This window comes from Astatotilapia calliptera, chromosome 23, assembly GCF_900246225.1.
Source record: "Astatotilapia calliptera chromosome 23, fAstCal1.2, whole genome shotgun sequence".
Taxonomy (NCBI): domain Eukaryota; kingdom Metazoa; phylum Chordata; class Actinopteri; order Cichliformes; family Cichlidae; genus Astatotilapia; species Astatotilapia calliptera.
Window position 1 is genome coordinate 17,128,980 of NC_039323.1, and position 22,349 is coordinate 17,151,328.

Below are 22,349 nucleotides of genomic sequence, written 5' to 3' on the forward strand. Positions count from 1 at the left end.
ACCTTTGTACAAAAATCTTTTAATAGAATTGTCCTTGATGGAGCTGCCTCAGTGCTTCAACATTTACAGGAGTATTTTTTTAACCCAGGTATCTGTACTTCTACTTTTAGTAAAGAAAGTCTGTACTTTTGCAACCTTGGGTGACGTGGATGTGAAGTCAGCAGCATGGATCAGTGTGAGGACAGAGAGGAGGGTGTCCCTCTCTCTAAAACCACTCTGTGTGGGGAACATGAGAGCCAGACCGAAGCTCAGAGGTGAGATGACATCTCTAATTGTCTATGACTCTTCTCCATGTCACAGCTCAGCACTCACATCATTGATCCATCATTATTCACAGGAACCAACCTGGACCTGAACCCAATTGTGTGTCCTTAAGGAGTGACCAGTCTGAAGAGCGCCTCATTCATTTTAAAGGAAACCAGCGGTCTGCTGCAGAGAGGTGAGCTGTTAGTAACATGAACTCTTTGATAGCTCAAAGGAAGTCACTGAACGAGGAATTCCTTTATTCTATAAAACGTGTCCAATATGTACACGTATAACATGTGCTTCAAATGTCTAGTTAGTCTTTTCCCCTTAATATAAAAACAGAATATTGTACTTAAAAATGTATATTGATTTGTGTGTTATTAGTTCTTCTGAAAAAAGTAATGTATTCTCATAAACTTAGAAGTAATTAGAATTAGCAATGAAAACATGAAGGCGTGTTAGAGCCCTGATGTCAGTTCAGGAGATGAGAACTAAGGTGAAAAGGAAAAGTAAAACATTTTAGTAAGATGTTAGTGACATCTAAATAAAATTCCTGAACATATGTCAGGCTCTAACACACAAGAAACAGCACTAACATGATCATTTTTTTCTGATATTGTTAAAATAACGTAATGTCACCATATTACTCATGCAACCCTTCCTTTTCTGTATAGCAGACAACAGGCTGGGAAACAAACAAAAAAAGTTAGCTATAATCTAATGTTATGCCAGCTAATGTTAGGCTTCAGTGTCCTAAAGGTCCCACTTTTCCTCTGCTAAGCAGTTTACATTCTCACATCATTTGACAGTTTATTCAATAAGAGCCTAAATTCAACAATATTTGTCAACTCAAGTTAAGTCAAGTGGCTTTATTGTCATTTGAACCTTAAAGAGTGGCACCGTATACAGTGAAACAAGACGGTGTTCCTCCAAGACCATGGTGCTACATTTAACAGCAACAGTAATATCCACTTTAAAGAAAGTTCCACTAATGCTGGCTAACAGCAGCAAAAACAGCAGCATTTACTAATAGGAATCTTAAGAATATCCTTAATTCACTCCAGCATCACTGTCACTCGACAGAAGTGACCTTCACTGACTCACTGAGTCGTATCTGAGTAAATATATGTGGATGAGATTAACAGCAGCCTGACAGCCTACATACAGATGAATGGCAGCCAGAGTTGTTTGCCCAACAGCTGCCACCATACTTAGGATCATGCACGCGTATGATTTTGAGATGTAAAAAAACAGAAATCAGTTGCCATTAATTATAAAAACTATAACTTTGAAATTGTACTGCTTATAGCAAGACCATCAGTAGTTCTGCAATTGTGCAAATGGTGGTGTTTACTGTGGGTGACACTGTTACACTGCCAACGCTAGTTTGGAGTTTCCTTCTGCTCATGCTCAACATACAAATTAGTTTTTCAGATCATGAAGGTATTCTAAGTCTTCATCAGTTTCTGTAACAGAAAATTTAAAAAAGATTATTTTCTTTTCTGTTTAACAGGATCTATGAGAGACCTGAATCTGGAGCTGAAACCAGCTGTGTGTCTTTAAAGAGTGACTGGTCTGAAGAGCGCCTCATTCACTTTAGAGAACACCAACCATCTGCTGAAGAGAGGTGTCACTAACATGAACTCTTTGATACCTGTCAGTTTGGTTTCCTGATTTAAATGAACGTCTCGATGTTGTTTTGGTCTCTAAATTGCATTTCAATGAAAGTTAATGAGTGATTAATTCCTTAATTCCATAAAACATGTTCAACATGTACATTTAAAGGTCCAGACAGTCATTTTTTGTTGTTATTTAATAGACAGAGAGAATTTAAGAGAATTTAAAGGCATTCGTATGCCATGGAGACAAATTTTAACTTGTGTCTGCATCTTCAGACCCAAGATATGATGGATCACGCCTATATTTTATCATCTGAGGAGGTATCCCATTCACCAAAGAAGCAGAAATGTGAAAGACAAAGACGGTGCAACTTTCATTTGGATAAATTGCCATCCTCTTCCTCCTCACATCAACTCTCATTTCCTGAACTGAAGTTAGGGCTCTAATAAACAAAAATATGTATGGACATGCTAATTTAGTCCCCATATTGTTGCAATTACTTATTGTACTTATTGTAACTCAAACTGCTCATAGTAAGACTATCAATTGTTCTGCATACTGTAAATCAGCGGTCCCCAACCCCCGGGCCTCGGACCGGTACTGGTTTGTGAGTCGTTTGGTACCGGGCCACGAGAGTTGAGGCTCAGGTGTGAAGTGTATGGTTTTCAAGGTTTTTATCGGTTTTCAGCGTTATTTTGTTATTGTTTTTATCGTTAACTCTGTTTTCCTGGGTCTTTTCACGTGTGTTATGAATAAATCTTCTTTTTTTCGGTACCGGTACTAGTTTTATTTTGTTGTATTTATCCACGACACCTTAAAACCCGATCCGTGAAAAAATTGTCGGGCATAAACTGGTCCGTGGCACAAAAAAGGTTGGGGACCGCTGATGTAAATGACTATTTGTCTGTCACCTGTTGTCCTATTGTTACACTGCCAACACTAGTTTGGAGTTCCCTTCTCCTCATGCTCAGCACTGCAAATCATTTTTTTCTTTTGGATGATGAAGGTGTTCTAAGTCTTCATCAGCTTATATAGCAGCAAAAGAAAAGTACATTTTTCTTCTCTGTTTAACAGGATCAATGAGAGACCTGCTGAACCTGGAGCTGAACCCAGCTGTGTGTCTTTAAAGAGTGACTGGTCTGAAGAGCGCCTCATTCACTTTAAAGGACATCAACCATCTGCTGCAGAAAGGTGATCTGTTAGCTACATGAACTCTTTAATTAACTCCAGTTTGGTTTTCTGATTTGAATAAACTGTGTGATGTTGTGTTCTGGTCTCTAAACTACATCTCAATGGAAGTCAGTGAGCAAGGAATTCTTTTATTTTAATAACCATGTCCAACATGTACACGTAAACTCCTGTTAATGTTATCGTATACAAATTGCAGTCCAAACACATCATTCTCTCTAATACTATATAAATTGTCTCTTAAAAGCATTTGATAACTGATTGATTGATTGATTGATTGATTGATTGATTGAATCTTTATTTTGAACATGTTGAAAAAGTATTAAAAAAAAAATAGAATTAAAAGAGACAAATTAACAAAGCAAACAAAAGGAAAACGAGCAACCACAACTCCAAATAACGTCCATGTTCAAAAAGGAGCAGGAAGAAGCATAAGCTTATTTAATCCCACCCCTTTTCCACTATCTAGTATCAATAGACTACAGAAATACCTCCTTGTAATTACATTATATGTTATGTGTAATTTTTTTTTTAAATATATACACATATATGTTTCTATCTATCCATACCTACGTATATACACACATACACACATATACACATTTTCAATAACCCTATTAACACCTGAAGGATACACAACCTACAATTTTATATATATATATATATATATATATATATATACACACACATACATACACACACATACACATATATATATATATACATATATATACATATACATATATACATATACACATATATATATACACATACATACATACATACATATACACATACATATATACCCATACCAACAAACCCGTGCATGCGCACACACATGAAAATATTAGACAAGAACACCCTATCAAATCTCTACCTTTTCCCTGTACCCTGTAAAAACCATATCCTTAAACCGCTTTTTAAACTGCGCCATGCTTGGACATTGCTTCATATCTTTACTTAGTCTGTTCCACAGCTTCACTCCACACACAGAGATGCAAAAACTTTTTAATGTTGTACGGATACGAGGATGTTTTAAATTTAATTCCCCCCTCAAATTGTATCCCCGTTCCCTTTTAGAAAACATTTTTAGAATATTGTCAGGAAGCAGGTTATTTATTGCTTTATATATAATTTGTGGTGTGAGAAAATGAACCAGATCTGTGAATTTTAGAATTTTTGATTTTAAGAATAGTGGATTTGTATGATCTCTGTAACCAGTTTTATGGATTATCCTTATGGCCCTTTTTTGTAATATAAAGATTGATGATAGCGAACATTTGTAAGTATTGCCCCAAACCTCTGCACAGTAATTCAAATACGGTGCAATCAGGGAACAATAGAGAATGTGGAGTGATTTGTGGTCCAGAATGTGTTTTACTTTACTCAAGATTGAGACACTTCTTGAAATTTTGTTATGTATATGATTTATATGAGACTTCCAGTTTAATTTATCATCTATAATCACACCAAGAAACTTATGTTCAAGTACTCTTTCAATTTCCACACCATCTACATGAATCTGCACTTGTGCATTTCTAAGGGAATTCCCAAATAAGATAATTTTAGTTTTACTTAGATTTAGCGATAGTTTGTTCCTGTTAAACCATTTTTAAATTTTGCACATTTCTGAAGTAATTGTATCCAGCAGCTCCTTTAGATTCCCCCCAGAACAAAAAATATTTGTGTCATCTGCAAATAATACTAATTTTAATATATCAGATGCCTTACAAATATCATTTATATAAATAATAAATAATTTTGGACCCAGTACAGAGCCTTGTGGAACACCACAAGCAATGTCCAAGCATGATGAGGAATGGACACCCAGCTTCACAAATTGTTTCCGGTCACTTAAATAATTTTTCACCCATTGCAGTACAACCCCCCTAATCCCATACCGTTCCAGTTTATTAATTAATATGTCATGATTGATTGTGTCGAATGCTTTCTTGAGATCCAGAAATACTCCAGCTGCATACTGTTTCTGATCTATAGCATTCGTAATCTCCTCAATTGATTCGATTAATGCCAGAGATGTTGATCTTTTTGATCTGAATCCATATTGACTGTCAGAGAGTAATTTATATTTATCTAAGAATTTGTCTAATCGTTTATTAAACAGGTTTTCTAGGATTTTGGAGAATTGTGGTAGTAAAGAAACAGGCCTGTAATTTGTGAAGTGGCGTCTATCCCCGGTTTTATACAGCGGCACAACTTTAGCTATTTTCATTTTGTTTGGCACTTTTCCCGTCTGAAATGATAAGTTGCAAATATATGTTAGAGGTCCTACAATTCCTTCAATCACCTTCTTGACGATTTTCATGTCAATATCATTACAATCAGTGGATGTTTTATATTTACACATGTGTACAATGTCAATTATTTCTTTTTCCTCCACTGATGTGAGGAACATTGAGTTAGGGTTCCTATCAATCAGATTTTCACTACATTCTACTGATGGCAGTGACTCAGGAATTTGTTCTGCCAGTTTTGGTCCAATATTTACAAAATAATGATTAAAGCTGTTGACCTTATCAGCAGTGTTTTCCATAAGATTGCCATTATCGATAAAGTATTGTGGATAACTTTGTTGTCCAGAATTATTTTTAATGATACCGTTTAAAACATCCCATATTCCTTTCATATTATGTTTATTGTTGTTCAATATTGTACTATAATACTCCTTTCTACATACACGTATAATATTGGTCAACTTATTTTTGTATTTTTTATATTTATTTTCAGCTTCTTTTGTTCTTTGTTTTAGGTATTTCCTATAGAGTGTATTTTTCTTTTTACATGCATTTTGTAAACCCTTAGTGAGCCATGGTCTATCTGAATATTTGTGCTTTCTGTTGTATTTTATTGTTGGACAGTTTTTATCGTACAACTCCATGAATATTCTTAAAAATATGCCATATGCAATATCAATATCAGCTTCTTTGTACACCTTGTCCCAGTCCTGATTTAATAGATCGTTCTTAAATGCAGTCATAGTTTCTTCCGTCCTTACACGTCTGTATCTCAGTTGTTCTTCATGCAGATTTTTCTTATAATTAGTGTCATAAACTGCAAAAACTGGTAGGTGATCACTGATGTCATTAATTAATATTCCGCTCACAATGTTGTTTTCCATATTGTTAGTGAAAATATTGTCAAGTAAGGTGGCACAATGTGGTGTAATTCTGCTAGGCCTGGTTATTTTAGGATGTAAACTCAAACTGTACATAGTGTTTAGGAATTCGTCGGTCATTTTATGCTTTTTTGGATTCAACAGGTCAATATTAAAATCACCACAGATAAACATAACTTTTTGATTTGTTTTAGAGAATATTTCCTCTATGAAGTCATTAAATACTTGAATACTAGAGCCAGGTGTTCTATATATACAGCTAATTATTACATTTTTTTCTTTTTCCTTATAAATTTCAATTGTTATACATTCTAGTAAATTATCAATTACAGTTGTCATACTTTCTACCACCTTGTAGTTTAGGTTTTTATCCACATACACAGCTACTCCCCCTCCACTCTTGTTCCTTCTATTTACAAAATTCACTTCATATCCCTCCAGTCCAAAGTCCATTCCTTTCTCCGCATTGATCCATGTTTCAGAAATGGCAATAATTCCAAATGGATTTGTCAACTCATTTAGATATTCCTTTATATTGTTGAAGTTGGCATACAGACTTCTGCTATTAAAATGGATTATTGATAATTTATTTTCCGTGTTGATGGTGTGCTTAAACTGTTCATCAGTGAAGTAGCAGCAGTTACAGCTGATGTTGTAGAAGAAATTATTTTCCGGGTCTATATCCTTTTCTAAGTCTAGAACATTATGGTCTGTGTATCGAAATGTTCTCAGTTCCAGATTATCATAAAGAGAATTCCAATGAGTCATGTTGATATTGTTGCCGGATGCAGATGAAGTTCTTTTGGACTGTGCCATGTGTTGTGTTGTGTGTCACGTCACATGTGTATTCATACCTCCAGAGTAAGTTGACCTCAGTATTTGTCCAGCTCTTCCATATTTCTGATGACCAACACTTTGGCTTGTTCCGGTGTTCCATTGAGTTTAATGAATACTTTGCAGTTGGTGGTCCATGTATTTTGAATTTTTCCCTGTTTCTTCAAGTAACGTGCTTTCCTGGCAATGTCCGCATTTCTTTTTATCAGATGTTCGTTCATGAAGACATCGGATCCTTTCAGTTTCCTTCCTTGTTTTAACAGTGCTGTTTTCTGTTTTCTGTTTGCAAATCTCACAATGATGGCTGGTTTGTTACTGTCATTTTTTCGGGGTAGAGGGTGGCAAGCCTCAATGTTGTTATAATCCACTTCCACACCTTTGGACCGTAGAAAGGTAACCACTTGATGCTCCGTGGAGTTGACATCTTCCTCTCCTGGCCCTCCTACATTGTCAGTGGCGACCGCCCGGGCGTATGACCGGGGTTTGATGCGAAGCCCCGTGATGATAACATCGTTCATCCGGGTGTACTGCTCCAAATCCGCCACTCTGTTCTCCAGGTACGCCAGCCGCCGATCCTTCTCGGCGTTCTGGATGCGGAGAGCCTTAACTTCCTCGACCAGGTCCAGGATGGCTTTCTGCTGCAGTTTGACAGTAGAAATCTCCTCTGTCATAAACTCCAGCGACTTCTTAATATCGTCTCCTTCCTCGGTTGACAGAACTTTTTTCGGGCCCATGCTGAGAGACGCTCTCGTAGCTTTGCCGTGACGACCGGCTAGCTACTTCCCAGAATCCTTTGCGAATGATCACATTAGATGTAAATGTGATGAAACTGTCAGAATTCCACTTCAGCAAACATAGAATAATGTTTATCAAAATTTTTTCTTCTATCATTTATGTTGTGTTGTATACTGTATAATGTAAGATATCCTTATTGATTTTACCCCAAATTATCAAGTAGTATTCACTGAAATCTAGTTTTCATACAAATTGCTACTGTATCTGAAAAAGAACTACTGTATTTGTTAGAGATGGACCGATCCGATATTACGTATCGGTATCGGTCCGATACTGACCTAAATTACTGGATCGGATATCGGAGAAAAATAAAAAATGTAATCCGATCCATTAAATATCACGAAAGCACCTCACAAAACTTGCAACACGCCGTAACTCACCTCAGAACGTTAGCACGTCGGAGCAGTATGCATCACGTGATAGAGCGGCTGTGGCATGCGGGACCTGTCGGTGGTCTGGATAGCATTTGGAGCTTCGCTAGCAACCCGGCATTTCATCTCCGACAAAGTTATCCCCGAGAGAAGTAAAGCAAGTGTGTAAGTCCATCTCTGAATGTTTGTAAAGCATTCCTGCGTTAAGCTTAACAAGCGATATATGGAGCGACTGCCTCCTCTTGCTGCTACTTCAATCATGAAACTGCTTAACGATCAGCTGATCGGCTTTTCTGTCGCGAGTCCGTGTCTCTTGTTTGCTTTTGGCCCACTTTGCACCAGAAATAGGAAACCAGCGGCTGAACAACAGCAGCTCGTTTAAGCTTGATAAGCTGTTGTTAGAATTTATTTACTTTCTACACCAGGATCTTTTTCTACGTAGCTGACGCTGGTAACTGTGCAGGGGCGGATCTAGCAAAGTTTAGCCAGGGGGGCCGATAGGGCATTAACAGGGAAAAGGGGGCACAAATACATACTTTTCTTTCTTATTCTCATTTAAAATGTCTAGCTTTTAATAAATAATTATCTGACACCCAAAGTTTTAATTTGATGCAAAATGAATAGAAGTCCATTACTGTATATAGTAACTATTAAGTCTAATATATATATACCCTAGTAAGCTATAGTACTTTTTCCTTTGGGAAGGTACCATCTGTGCAGTCTGCAATTTTGTTGAAGAAAGATGTTGAATCTATTTAATATTTCTTGAAAAATAATTGATTTCTGTGCATTTTTTTTCACACTGCATCAAATTAAGGTTGATTACGTCGATTAAGCATCATGAGGTGGAGCGTGAGGGGTGGTTCCCTATTTTTTATTTATTTATTTTTGTTGTTGCTGGGAGTTGGAACCCTATTAGTTAGGTTGCTTAATATTTATGCTAAGTACTCTTTAAAATACCAGAATAGGGAGGATGGTGTAGGTTTAAGTTTATTAGATTGATCAGTATTGCTGAACTATGAAATATTTTTTTTGCATACAGGTATAACAGAATAGCTTTAGTGTAGTTGTTGTTTTAAACTTGAGTATGAACTTATACAAAATGCGGCAAGATATTTAAAAAAAAAACAGTTTTGTTGATTAAAACACACTATATCGGATTCATATCGGTATCGGCAGATATCCAAATTTATGATATCGGTATCGGTATCGGACATAAAAAAGTGGTATCGTGCCATCTCTAGTATTTGTACAATAGTTCTAGATAAGGATGTACATCCAGACTTCAAACATACAAGCAAAAAGGACCTGTGAAGTTGTTACAAAAAACAGAAAAAAGGAAAAGAGAATAATATAGTTTTTTGTACTCACTATCTCACTTTATTAGCTCCATGCACATATTAGTCACATGCATGATTAACTCTAACTCTTTTATGTGCCACCTTGACAACTCCCTTTAAACTGACTTCACTCTGAGTTACTTATACAAACCTGAGTTATCATTTACTAAACAGTAGCATTCTGATATTAATGTGTAACCTTAATTAGTTAAACTTTTCTGTTTTAAAAAACAGTAACTTCTTATAGTAATGACTGTAACATAAAGATCTCACACCAGGTTTACAGATTATTCTATTTCTTTGAAGTGTTTTGTTATGTCCATCACCTATCCTGAAGTGTTTCTGACAAGAACTCTGTTGTTATGTCTCATTTCTTGCTGAGAAGTGAAGTGGAGGCAGGTGTTTCACTCCATGTCTCCTGTTGAAATAAAATGCTTCCAGTTTTGTATCATAATTTCTGCATCTGATTAGAGTTTAATCTGGCCGTTTTGGAATCAGGTTCCCTTTGTGTGATGGGAGAGTAGATAGATTTTAAGTCCCATGAATAGTCCAGCCGGGTTATTACCAGTAGGTATTATAGCTGTTGCTCTGTAGCATATCAGTTCTAGCAGTGGATCCTCTTTTTATCAGAGGGAGTTTGTCAATCTGAACAGCATGCTTTGCAAGAACATTTCCTTGGGGGTTGTGTAGACTTCATTTGACATTAACAATGCCATAGTCTCTACAGAAGTCTTTTTCAATCTCACTAATGTACTGTCAACTGTTTTCACTAGTTATTATAATAATAATAATTTAAATTCATTTTTATTTACTCTGCTGCTTCATATTGTGAGGTAAAAAACCCTACAGGAATACAGAGAAAGCCCCAACATGCTGAGGGTACTTCAGCATAATTTCTCATTAGCTCAGTCACTCATGCATATCACGACTCTTTATGATTTCAACATTATCCCTTTTTATTTCAGTTATATAGGAATACTTTTTTCTCTCAATGACTTGTTTTTTAAATCATACATTGTAAAATAAGAGATTCTCTGAGATTCTTCAGCCTTCTTAGTGTCTCACTTATTCCTTCCTCTCATTCCTATCACCCCTTACACAAAGAGACTCTCTGAGACCAATATCAGCATTAAGATAAGAGATGAGATAAGATATACCTTTATTAGTCCCACAAGGGTTAATTTCATGTTAAGGCTGCTCACCTACTGCACGCAATGGCGGCGCCATCTTACCCTCCGACCATACATACATTACACAAAAACATCACATGGGCAAGACAGGTCAGAGAGGTATAACAATGGAAAATACACCACATGAGGACAGATAAGGAGAAAAAAATAACTCCCTCCAAACTGAGCTCCAATAGGGAGATCAGTTTGAGAACAGAAAAAAAAACACCTCTGCACATAGCACATGAAAAAACTCTTAATACACCAAAGAAACACATGACAAGCAACAGGGGTGGGTAAAGGGTAAGGGACAGCCAATGTAGACAATACATCCGGGCCTGCAGCATATGCACTGGTCTCCTTGATCCACCGTCAGCATGGGAGGGGAATTAGTACTAAACATACCACTCCACACAAAATCTCAGTTAAAAGTCAGGTATTGGAATCATTTCAATGGTTGGGCTATTTTTTTTCTTATTCATCATATTGATTAGACCTTTATTCGATTATATTCTGACTAGAATTAAGTATCACTAACTATTAGCACTTACCCATAAAAAGACTGCATGTTAAGTCATTTTATTCCTTTTTTGGATAAAGTTAAGCTGGGGATCTTGATCTCTATGACAGCGTGCAGTCCAGTCCTCTGCCCTTTGTTTATCCAGAGAAAGCCACATATAAAAAATCCAGTGGAAAAGAATTCATTTTTGTGTCCATGAAAATGGATGGCACAGTAAATGGTTCTTTAAATTCAAGGAAAAGACTCAACTTCTTGGACTTCTTGGAGTAAGGATTTAAACAAGATTGAACAAGATTAAAACCAAGATTGACTGATATTTCCAGAATCTGATATACAGTTTAACGTTTCAAACTTGAAGTTTGCTGAGCATGAAAGCTTATCAGAACACGGCAAGAACTTAAACTCAAAGAAAAACATTAAACTGAGCTGTTGCTTCTTAGTCGGATCAGCAAGAGTAGTAAACTTTTACAATTACAGGAGTCCTCTCGATAACTGTCTTTGTCAAAGTATAATTTCCTGGACCTTTATTCAGTGCCTGAACTAATTTTTCATGATTTCTCCACAGAGTGGACTGGGAGAGCTCAGAGGTTCCCAGTGGTCAGTCTGCCCAGCAGCATCAAACATGTCTGGAAAATATATTTATGGTCTGTACATATATAACAACTACTTTTACAGCTATGCTGGTAACAGATATCATTGCTCTTTGTAGATTTCTGGATTATCTTAAATGTTCAACATAGCTCTGCTTTTTGGCTCCATGATTGGGTCTGATTGGGTCATTTGTATAGTATTCTGTTACAGCGGCTGGAGGACAACATCATCACTTTTGTGAAGATGGAGCTGAAGAAAATCCAGAGACTTTTGAGTCCAGACAACCCAGAATGTTCAGAAAAACAGCAGGGAGGTGGGACCATGGACAGTAAAGATGAAGAAGAGCAGATGAGGAGTGGGAGAGGGGCTATTCTGAAGATTGCAGTGCAGTTCCTGAAGAGAATGAAGCAGGAGGATCTGGCTGAGCGTCTATGGAACCGTAAGGGGATTTCTCTTAAAATTTCAACCTCTGGATAAATAGAACATTTATACTTAGTCTTCAGGCAATTGGAATTTTTGGATAGTTATGCACAACTCGTTACTTTAATTTGTTACTTGTGTTTTTTCAGAAGTGCTTTCTCCACTTTGTGAATGTGAACTTAAATCGAACCTGAAGAAGAAGTTCCAGTGTGTGTTTGAGGGGATTGCTAAAGCAGGAAACCCAACCCTTCTGAATCAGATCTACACAGAGCTTTTCATCACAGAGGGAGGGACTCCAGAGCTCAGTGATGAGCATGAGGTTAGACAGATTGAAACAGTATCCAGGAAATCAGACAGACCAGAAACAATAATCAGACAAGAAGACATCTTTAAAGCCTCAACTGCAAGTAATCAAACAGTAAGAACAGTGCTGACAAAAGGAGTGGCTGGCATTGGGAAAACAGTCTTAACACAGAAGTTCACTCTGGACTGGGCTGAAGAAAAAGCAAACCAGGATATCCAGTTCATATTTCCATTCACTTTCAGAGAGCTGAATGTGCTGAAAGAGGAAAAGTTCAGCTTGGTGGAACTTGTTCATCACTTCTTTACTGAAACCAAAGAAGCAGGAATCTGCAGCTTTGAAGACTTCCAGGTTGTGTTCATCTTTGATGGTCTGGATGAGTGTCGACCTCCTCTGGACTTCAACAAAATTAAACTTCTGAGTGACCCTAGAAAGTCCTCCTCAGTGGATGTGCTGCTGATAAACCTCATCAGTGGGAATCTGCTTCCCTCTGCTCGCATCTGGATAACCACACGACCTGCAGCAGCCCATCTCATCCCTCCACAATGTGTTGATATGGTGACAGATGTCATGGGGTTCACTGATCAACAGAAGGAGGAGTACTTCAGGAAGAGATTCAGTGATGAGGGGCAAGCCAGGAGGATCATTTCCCACATCAAGACATCACGAAGCCTACACATCATGTGCCACATCCCAGTCTTCTGCTGGATCACTGCTACAGTTCTGGAGGATGTGCTGAAAACCAGAGAGGGAGGAGAGCTACCCACAACCCTGACTGAGATGTACATCCACTTCCTGGTGGTTCAGGCCAAAGTCAAGAAGGTCAAGTATGATGGAGGAGCTGAGACAGATCCACACTGGTGTCCAGAGAGCAGGACGATGATTGAGTCACTGGGAAAACTGGCTTTTCATCAGCTGCAGAAAGGAAACCTGATCTTCTATGAATCAGACCTGACAGAGTGTGGCATCAATATCAGAGCAGCCTCAGTGTACTCAGGAGTGTTCACACAGATCTTTAAAGAGGAGAGAGGACTGTACCAGTACAAGGTGTACTGCTTCATCCATCTGAGTGTTCAGGAGTTTCTGGCTGCTCTTCATGTCCATCTGACCTTCATCAACTCTGGAGTCAATCTGCTGGAAGAGGAACAACCAACAACAACCATGTTGTCTAAATTATTTAACAAACCAAAACTCCAGTATATCCACCAGAGTGCTGTGGAGAAGGCCTTACAGAGTCCAAATGGACACCTGGACTTGTTCCTCCGCTTCCTCCTGGGTCTTTCACTGCAGACCAATCAGAATCTTCTACGAGGTCTGTTGACAGAAGCAGGAAGTAAGTGGTCAAACAATCAGGTAACAGTCCAGTACATCAAGAAGAAAATTAGAAAGAATCTGTCTGCAGAGAAAAGCATCAATCTTTTCCACTGTCTGAATGAACTGAAGGATTGTTCTCTAGTGGAGGAGATCCAACAGTCCTTGAAATCAGGGCATCTCTCCACAGACAAACTGTCTCCTGCACAGTGGTCAGCTCTGGCCTTCATCTTACTGTCATCAGAAAAAGATCTGGACATGTTTGACATGAAGAAATACTCTGCTTCAGAGGAGGCTCTTCTGAAGCTGCTTCCAGTGGTCAAAGCATCCAACAAAGCTCTGTAAGTATATTTGTGCTCATCCATTTCGTTACAAAATATGGTTGATTCAGTGATTTCTTTCATCACAAGTCCATATCGTACCATATTACCAAATTACTTTTATTAATTTTAGTACAGCTGATAAGCTTTTTAATATTGTGGACACTAAAATTTTTACTCTGACAAACATATACTAAATCCTGGATAACCTTTGAAGAAAAAAGAAAAACATTTAAGGAGCTCAACAAATTTGGACACAACAACCTACTTCCAACACACTAAACATGAGCACATGAAGATCCTACTAACATAGGGGTCTCTGCTCAATTCTCCAAAATGTTCTTCCTCAAGTTGTAGCCACTGGTTTGTCCACACACTTTGAGGTTGCGTCTACGCATGCCTAACTGTGATATCAGCAACATTAAAAAATCCAACAAAAAGATGTAATCTCAACTTTTTTTATATTCATTTCCTTAAATAGCAGGAAAATGAAGACAAAAACAAACAAGCTGAAAACTGAATCACAGTGTTTACATTGCTTGTGTGGTTACATTGCCTGGTGATCTTTGTATCTTTACTTTGTCAAACAGATGTATACTAATATGACTATGTGTTGAGAAACTTAATCATTGTGGTTCTCAGATGAGAAATTCTATCCCTCTTTAGTCTCTCAAAAACAATTAGAATGTGAACAACAAGCACCTACTAAATAAATCCCCCCCCCCCCCCCCCCCAAAAAAAAAAAACAAAAACAAAAACATGGCTTCAGTCCTTTAAACACCCATGACAGGGCTGTATGCCTTTGCCATTTGGTGCTGAACTAATATCAATAAATGTATCTTTCACTCAGTGGTTTCCATTTAGATACAAAGAAAGAATTTAGTTTTCCCTAAACAAATTCAAATTATTTAAGATTTGTCCCAGGATAGCATTTAATTAACTGGCGAATTGTGCTGTTTGGCTCATCTGTATTCATCATTTGAATTTATCTAATCACATTTTCTTTCTCTTCTTTTTTTAGACTGAGTGCCTGTAACCTGTCAGAGAAAGGCTGTGAAGCTCTGTCCTCAGTTCTCAGATCCCAGTCCTCTAGTTTGACAGAGTTGGACATGAGTAACAATAACCTAAGGGATTCTGGTGTAGAGCTTCTGTCTGTTGGAATGGAGAGTCCACACTGTAGACTAGAAACTATCAGGTTAGCTCAGGTGATTTGTTTTTACGGGAAAAAAAATACATTATTAAACATAGGTAATTAATAGGGGTGCAATGATATTCGTATCGATATTGAACCGTTCGATACAGTGCTTTCGGTTCGGTACGCATATGCATCGAACAATACAAAATTTGTAATTTATTTTATCAACTTTCCTTCTGACGATGCTGTCTGTGTTGAGCGCTCAGTGAATCTGCGTTCGACTACTCCGCCTAGGCTGCACTGTCGAGCGCAGATCCACTGAGCGCTCAACACAGACAGCATCGTCAGAAGGAAGAGCGCAGGGCAAGCTAGCGAGACAGAAGTTAAGCTCTCCTTGCAACATGGACCTCCCCCACCCTCATTCAGATCTGGCGTTTGGAATTATTTTGGTTTTCATGTGACGTATGACCCTGAAGGTAAGCGAGTCATGGACTAAAGTAAAACAGTATGTTGGATGTGCCATGCAATGCTCAATTACATGGGTGGGAACTAGTGTGTTAGCGCAGTTAGCTCGTTAACGTGTTGGCCGTCTAGCCCCATTGGCAGTAGCGGAGATTTGCCGTGTTGTGGCGTTAAGGTCATTTCAACGAGATTAACCTGAAAGCACTAGTGGGAACACAACGAATATGACTGCACATTTACGCCGACATCATCCTAGTGCAAAGACAAGTGGAAGCAGACAAAAACAAGCAAGCATGCTACTAACTTTAGCCGAGTCATTTAGACAGCTGTTAGCACATGATTCTCCTTATATGTTTAATGTGCTGCTGAGAATATAGCCCAGAAGAAGCGGATAGTATAGCTTTTATTTTGGAAAGAGACATTTCTCTGTAATAAACTCTCTTTTCCAAAGATGAGTGATTCCTCAATCAGATACAGGGCTCGCAAAATCGCTAGCCCGACGTCCTGGGGCTAGCGATTTTTCCAGTCGGGCTACCAAAATCTATCTCTGCCCTGCCCGTCCGGCTATTGTAGGAAGGAAAAATATATGTCAATGCTTTTGCATTCTTTCAGAAATGTAGCTGGGTAATTATGTCATTGGCATCGGTGAGCCACTGTCAATATGTGACATATTGAAATCGCGTTTGAATTTGCTTTCACTTTGCAATCGTGCGAACTGTGTATAGAGAGCGACAGCACTGATCTGTGAGTGATGATAATTTGTGCACCAATTCCTCTGACATCGTCTTATCAATCGTTAGCTTACTATGCAAACATGACAAGTGAAATCTCCCGCAGCAAGCTTAAACATGTGAGAGGTTGATCGCGCAGAGAATCGCTGAGCTTATGTGAGTGCGTGTGTAAAAGCAGCAGGATATATATTTTAGTTCTGCTGAGCCAAATAAGACAGGTCAGGGTGAAGAAGTGACAGCCAAAGAAAAGCTTTCCACAAAACGGAGAAGTTATGCCAAATCAGACTATAAGGCAAAAAGAAAGTGCAGCTTTATGGTTTCATGGACAAAAGAATTTCTGTGGCTGCAATATGACGAGCTAAATAACCAGGGGTGCACATAAGTGGTCCGCAGGTGCGCATTCACTGTCAAAATAAAAAACACGCACAAGGGTTAGGGTTAAATTTAAAAACTGTACTTTTGAGTTAAAATATATATTTATAATTTTAATAAATGACAAATTAAAAAGGCATGAACATTTTTTTGTATCGAAAAAATATCGAACCGTGACACCAAAGTATCGAACCGAACCGAACCGTGAATTTTGTGTATCGTTGCACCCCTAGTAATTAAGTTTAACTTACATATTTTTGCATCTTTATATTTTTAGCATTTCAGTCTAGGTCAGGATAAATTTCACAATTAAAATTTCTAACTTATTTGACATAAGGCCAAGAGACAATAAGGATTTCACTTAGTCCTAAAACAAAATATCCATCCATCCATCCATCCATCCATCCATCCATCCATCCATCCATCCATTCATTCTCTTCTGATTATACTTGTCAGGGGGTGCTGGAGCCTATCCCAGCTACCATAGGGCAAGAGGCAGAATACACCCTATATTGGTCACCAGTCTGTCACAGGGCAAACACATATAGACAAACACCCATTCACACTCACATTCACAATGTAGAATTACCAATTAACCTAACCCCACTGACAAAACAAAACAGAATAAATATTGCTAAATCTAATAACTATTTTGGCCACCATAGACACACTTTAATTAAAGCCTTCTTTTGTATATTTTTTCAGATTGAGAGGCTGTAACCTCACAGAGAAAAGCTGTGAAGCTCTCTCCTCAGTTTTCAACTCACAGTCCTCTAGCCTGAGAGAGTTGGACTTGAGTAACAATGACCTGCAGGATTCCGGAGTGAAGCTTCTGTCCACTGGACTAAAGAGTCCACACTGTATGCTGGAAACTCTCAGGTCACATCAAGAGACATTTTGTTTTTCATCAACAGACCAAAATTGCCAATATTATTATCTTCTCTCATGACTTTGCAGTTTTAGTATTATTTTAAAATCACAGAAAACTGCCACATTTTTGTTTATTTTAACATAAGGCAATGAAGATTCCAGTTGGTCCTGAAATATTGCCAAATCTGTTGTTTTCTTGTCGTACCTTGAATACGCTTTAACACCAGTGCTATTATGTTCTTCTTCATCATTTTTCAGACTGAATGTATGTAATCTGTCTGAGAGAACCTGTGAAGTGCTGTCCTTATTACGCAGTTCCCAGTTCTCTAGACTGAGACAACTGGACCTAAGTAACAATGACCTGCAGGATTCAGGACTGAAGCTTCTATCTGCTGGACTGGAGAGTCCAGATTGTACTATGGAAACTCTCAGGTCAGGATTCAGACTTTTCAACTGATGATCATTTCACATATGAAAGGGGGAAAGAAAAAGAGAGCAGAGAGAGTGCGGACAAAGACACACTTGGCAAGAGAAAATCATATTTTAAATGCTTACTAATAATTAAATGCTATAGAGCTGTTCACAGAGCGTAAAATGGATTGAGTAAAGAAGAGGATTAGTACATCATGAAAAACTCCTAGGATCCTAACCCTATTACAGCAAAACTGAGAGAGGGTCTGCCTCCTCTTCTACTTTCAGAAACTCTAGAAAATAAGTCTGCTGTCAAAGGGAGAAGTGGGCAGTGTTATGTGTAAAGAGAAGGATTTTAAAATCACTTATGGATTTCACAGGGAGACAATATGGGTGAAATATGGTCTTTTCCTTCTATTCCCTATCATTTCTCTCACTCAGACATTTCCAATCAAGTGACGGCTTTTTCTTTTTTTTTTGATTAACCAAAGAGAAGCCTAATTCCACCAGGACTAGGAACTTTTCTTTGTGCAAGGAAGATCAAGATGAACATATCAAATCCGGTTCTTTTCTGAATTCTTTTGGCGACAGAGAAAGACTGGACTCAGTGTGGTCAAAGCTCAAAAAATAATCTTTATTGTACATTTCCAGAAACGGAGAACTGCAGACACGAGCACACACCCACAGTTCTGAAAACATTGCAAGCTATTATTTCACCCGTCTCACCCTCCAGATGTTTCCTGTTGACTTATTCATTTCATGCTTATCTTTAACACCTCCTGCATCAACTGTTGCTATGCAAGCACAAAGCAAGAAAAATATGTTTCACCTCTACCCTAGAAATAAATCTACGTGATGTCTGTGTTTGTAAGCATGTTATGCATTAACCTTTTAGTTTTACTTCTGTCACCTCTCACCATGTATCACCTGGACAGTCCCGCCAGATGAAGCTTATGACCCTCAAAAGACTGAGTGCTTAGGTCTTTATGAGCACATTTTGCAGTATGTGTAAGAAAATGATTATAACTGCTTATTCTATCAGACATTTTCAATCAGTTAAGCTTAAGCATAAAGGCAATTACTTATGCATAGGTTTTACCGTACCTAAATTATCAAACACCCTTTCGACTATATTTGCTCCGGGCCTGCAAACCTGTGTTTAAGGAATAAAATCAGTTAAATCTTTTGAACTCCTGGTTCCATCCAGAGCCTGCATCCTCCGAACTACCTAGAAACAAAACCTGTGTGTTAACATTAAGTTCACATTTGAAACTCAGTTTTTCCCGCTGTCCTTCCCTCATTATGATCCAATCTGTGCTATAAAAAACAAAACTTAAAACAGTTTTGTTTTTTAACAAAAAAAAACAAAAAAAAACCCCACTTAAAACAGACACCAGAGGTGAAGGGAGCCACCAGGCTGAAGAAGGAGTCCTATCTGGCTTGGTTAGCCTGTGGGACTCCGGAGGCAGCTGACAGGTATCGACAGGCCAAGCGGAATGCGGCTCGGGCAGTGGCTGAAGCAAAAACTCGGGTGTGGGAGGAGTTCGGAGAGGCCATGGAAAAAGACTTTCGGACTGCCTCGAAGAGGTTCTGGCAAACCGTCAGGCGTCTCAGGAGGGGAAAGCGGTGCTCTACCTGCACTGTGTATAGTGCTGGTGGAGCGCTGTTGACGTCGACTGAGAAAATTGTCAGGCGGTGGAAGGAATACTTCGAGGACCTCCTTAATCCCACTGACACGTCTTCCGAGGAGGAAGCAGAGTCTGGGGATGAGGGGAATGACCCGCCAATTTCCGGGGGCGAGGTCACTGAGGCAGTTAAACAACTCCTTGGTGGCAGAGCCCCTGGTGTTGACGAGGTCCGCCCCGAGTTCCTGAAGGCTCTGGACGTTGTAGGGCTGTCCTGGTTGACACGCCTTTGCAATGTTGCGTGGAGATCGGGGGCAGTACCTGTGGACTGGCAGACCGGGGTGGTGGTCCCCATCTTTAAGAAGGGGGACCGGAGGGTGTGTTCCAACTACAGGGGGATCACACTCCTCAGCCTCCCTGGGAAAGTCTATGCCAGGGTGCTGGAAAGGAGAGTTCGTCCGCTAGTCGAACCTCGGATACAGGAGGAACAATGCGGTTTTCGTCCTGGTCGCGGAACACTGGACCAGCTCTTTATCCTCTCGAGGGTACTTGAGGGCGCATGGGAGTTTGCCCAACCAGTCTACATGTGTTTTGTGGACTTGGAGAAGGCATTCGACCGTGTCCCTCGGGGTGTCCTGTGGGAGGTGCTGCGGGAGTATGGGGTGTCTGGCCCATTGCTACGGGCCATTCGATCCCTATACAACCGTTGCAGGAGCTTGGTTCGCATTGGCGGCAATAAGTCGGACTCGTTCCCGGTGGGCTCCGCCAGGGCTGCCCTTTGTCTCCGGTTCTGTTCATAATTTTTATGGACAGGATTTCTAGGCGCAGCCAAGTGGCGGAGGGCTTTCGCTTTGGTGGCCTCAGAATCTCATCTCTGATTTTTGCGGATGATGTGGTTCTGTTGGCTTCATCGGGTGAGGGCGTCCAGCTCGCACTGGAGCGGTTTGCAGCCGAGTGTGAAGCAGCGGGAATGAGGATCAGCACCTCCAAATCTGAGGCCATGGTTCTCAGCCGGAAAAGGGCGGAGTGCCCTCTCCGGGTCGGGGATGAGTTCCTGCCCCAAGTGGAGGAGTTCAAGTATCTCGGGGTCTTGTTCGCGAGTGATGGTAAATGGTAAATGGCCTGTATTTATATAGCGCTTTACTAGTCCCTAAGGACCCCAAAGCGCTTTACATATCCAGTCATCCACCCATTCACACACACATTCACACACTGGTGATGGCAAGCTACATTGTAGTCACAGCCACCCTGGGGCGCACTGACAGAGGTGAGGCTGCGGGACACTGGCGCCACCGGGCCCTCTGACCACCACCAGTAGGCAACAGGTTGAAGTATCCAAGCTGGGGCTCGAACCGGCAACCTTCCGATTACAAGGCGAACTCCCAACTCTTGAGCCACGATCGCCCAAGTGATGGGAGAAGGGAGCCGGAGATTGACAGACGGATTGGGGCTGCAGCTGCTGTAATGCGGACGCTGCACCGGTCCGTCGTGGTGAAGAGGGAGCTGAGTGTAAAAGCGAAGCTCTCAATTTACCGATCGATCTACGTCCCTACCCTCACCTATGGCCACGAGCTGTGGGTAGTGACCGAAAGAACGAGATCGCGGATACAAGCGGCGGAAATGAGCTTCCTCCGAAGGGTGGCTGGCCTCTCCCTTAGAGATAGGGTGAGAAGTTCGGCCATCCGGGAGGTGCTCAGAGTAGAGCCGCTGCTGCTCCATATCGAAAGGAGTCAGCTGAGGTGGTTCGGGCATCTGACAAGGATGCCCCCTGGGCGCCTCCTGGGTGAGGTGTTCCAGGCATGTCCCACCGGGAGGAGGCCCCGGGGAAGACCCAGGACACGCTGGAGAGATTATATCTCTCGGCTGGCCTGGGAACGCCTTGGTATTCCCCCGGATAAGCTGGAGGAGGTGGCTGGGGAGAGGGAGGTCTGGGCCTCTTTGCTTAGGCTGCTGCCCCCGCGACCCGGCCTCGGATAAGCGGTTGAAGATGGATGGATGGAACTTAAAACAGAACAGTTATCAGTCATGCGCTTCATACAAAATTTGTGTATGTTTTACTTTCACGTTGATCTTCTGAGTGTCATGGTGCTTCTTAACTTGACTTTATCAAAGCTAACCAAAATAGGTTTGCTTTCTTTACTTTGCTCGTTTTCCTCCAGTACCACCTCGTATCACACGCCCTTCCACTTGGACCAGTGTTTGTTATTCTATCACTGTACTTTGAATGTGACAAGTCTACCATTCCCCTATATAATTCCTAAATATTGCTTTGGTCCTGACTATTTTCCTCTATAAAATTTAATTGATTTCTACAGTGGCCTGTTATGGTTAATGGTAACATCAATGATATCAAAAATGTTCTTCCCTTTAGCATTTGGCATTTTCCCAACAATATAATGTGTTACCCTTATCTAAACCCAGCCAATAAAACAAAATTTTCTTAAAGCAAACATGTCTACCCATATCACTCATGGGAAGGGTTGCCGCTATAAAAATGATGGTCTTACCAAAAATAAATTATTTATTCTCAATGATCCCAACTAAACCGCCACAAGATTGGTTCAGATCTCTAGATTCATAT

At 39.9% G+C, this 22,349-nt stretch overlaps 1 protein-coding gene across 1 annotated transcript in view; it reads left to right on the forward strand.

The window, feature by feature from the left end:
* Positions 1–219: 219 nt before the first annotated feature.
* Positions 220–22,349, forward strand: part of LOC113015857 (NACHT, LRR and PYD domains-containing protein 3-like) — a gene marked incomplete at its 5' end in the record, with an annotated part of 39,547 nt that continues 17,417 nt past the window's right edge. The window contains 10 exons of the mRNA XM_026158212.1: positions 220–254; positions 338–439; positions 1,760–1,873; positions 2,941–3,057; positions 11,785–11,863; positions 12,021–12,249; positions 12,380–14,183; positions 15,184–15,357; positions 17,568–17,741; positions 17,991–18,164. Of these exons, the coding sequence (XP_026013997.1) occupies positions 220–254; positions 338–439; positions 1,760–1,873; positions 2,941–3,057; positions 11,785–11,863; positions 12,021–12,249; positions 12,380–14,183; positions 15,184–15,357; positions 17,568–17,741; positions 17,991–18,164 (3,002 nt within the window). The remainder of the gene's footprint in view (positions 255–337; positions 440–1,759; positions 1,874–2,940; positions 3,058–11,784; positions 11,864–12,020; positions 12,250–12,379; positions 14,184–15,183; positions 15,358–17,567; positions 17,742–17,990; positions 18,165–22,349) is intronic.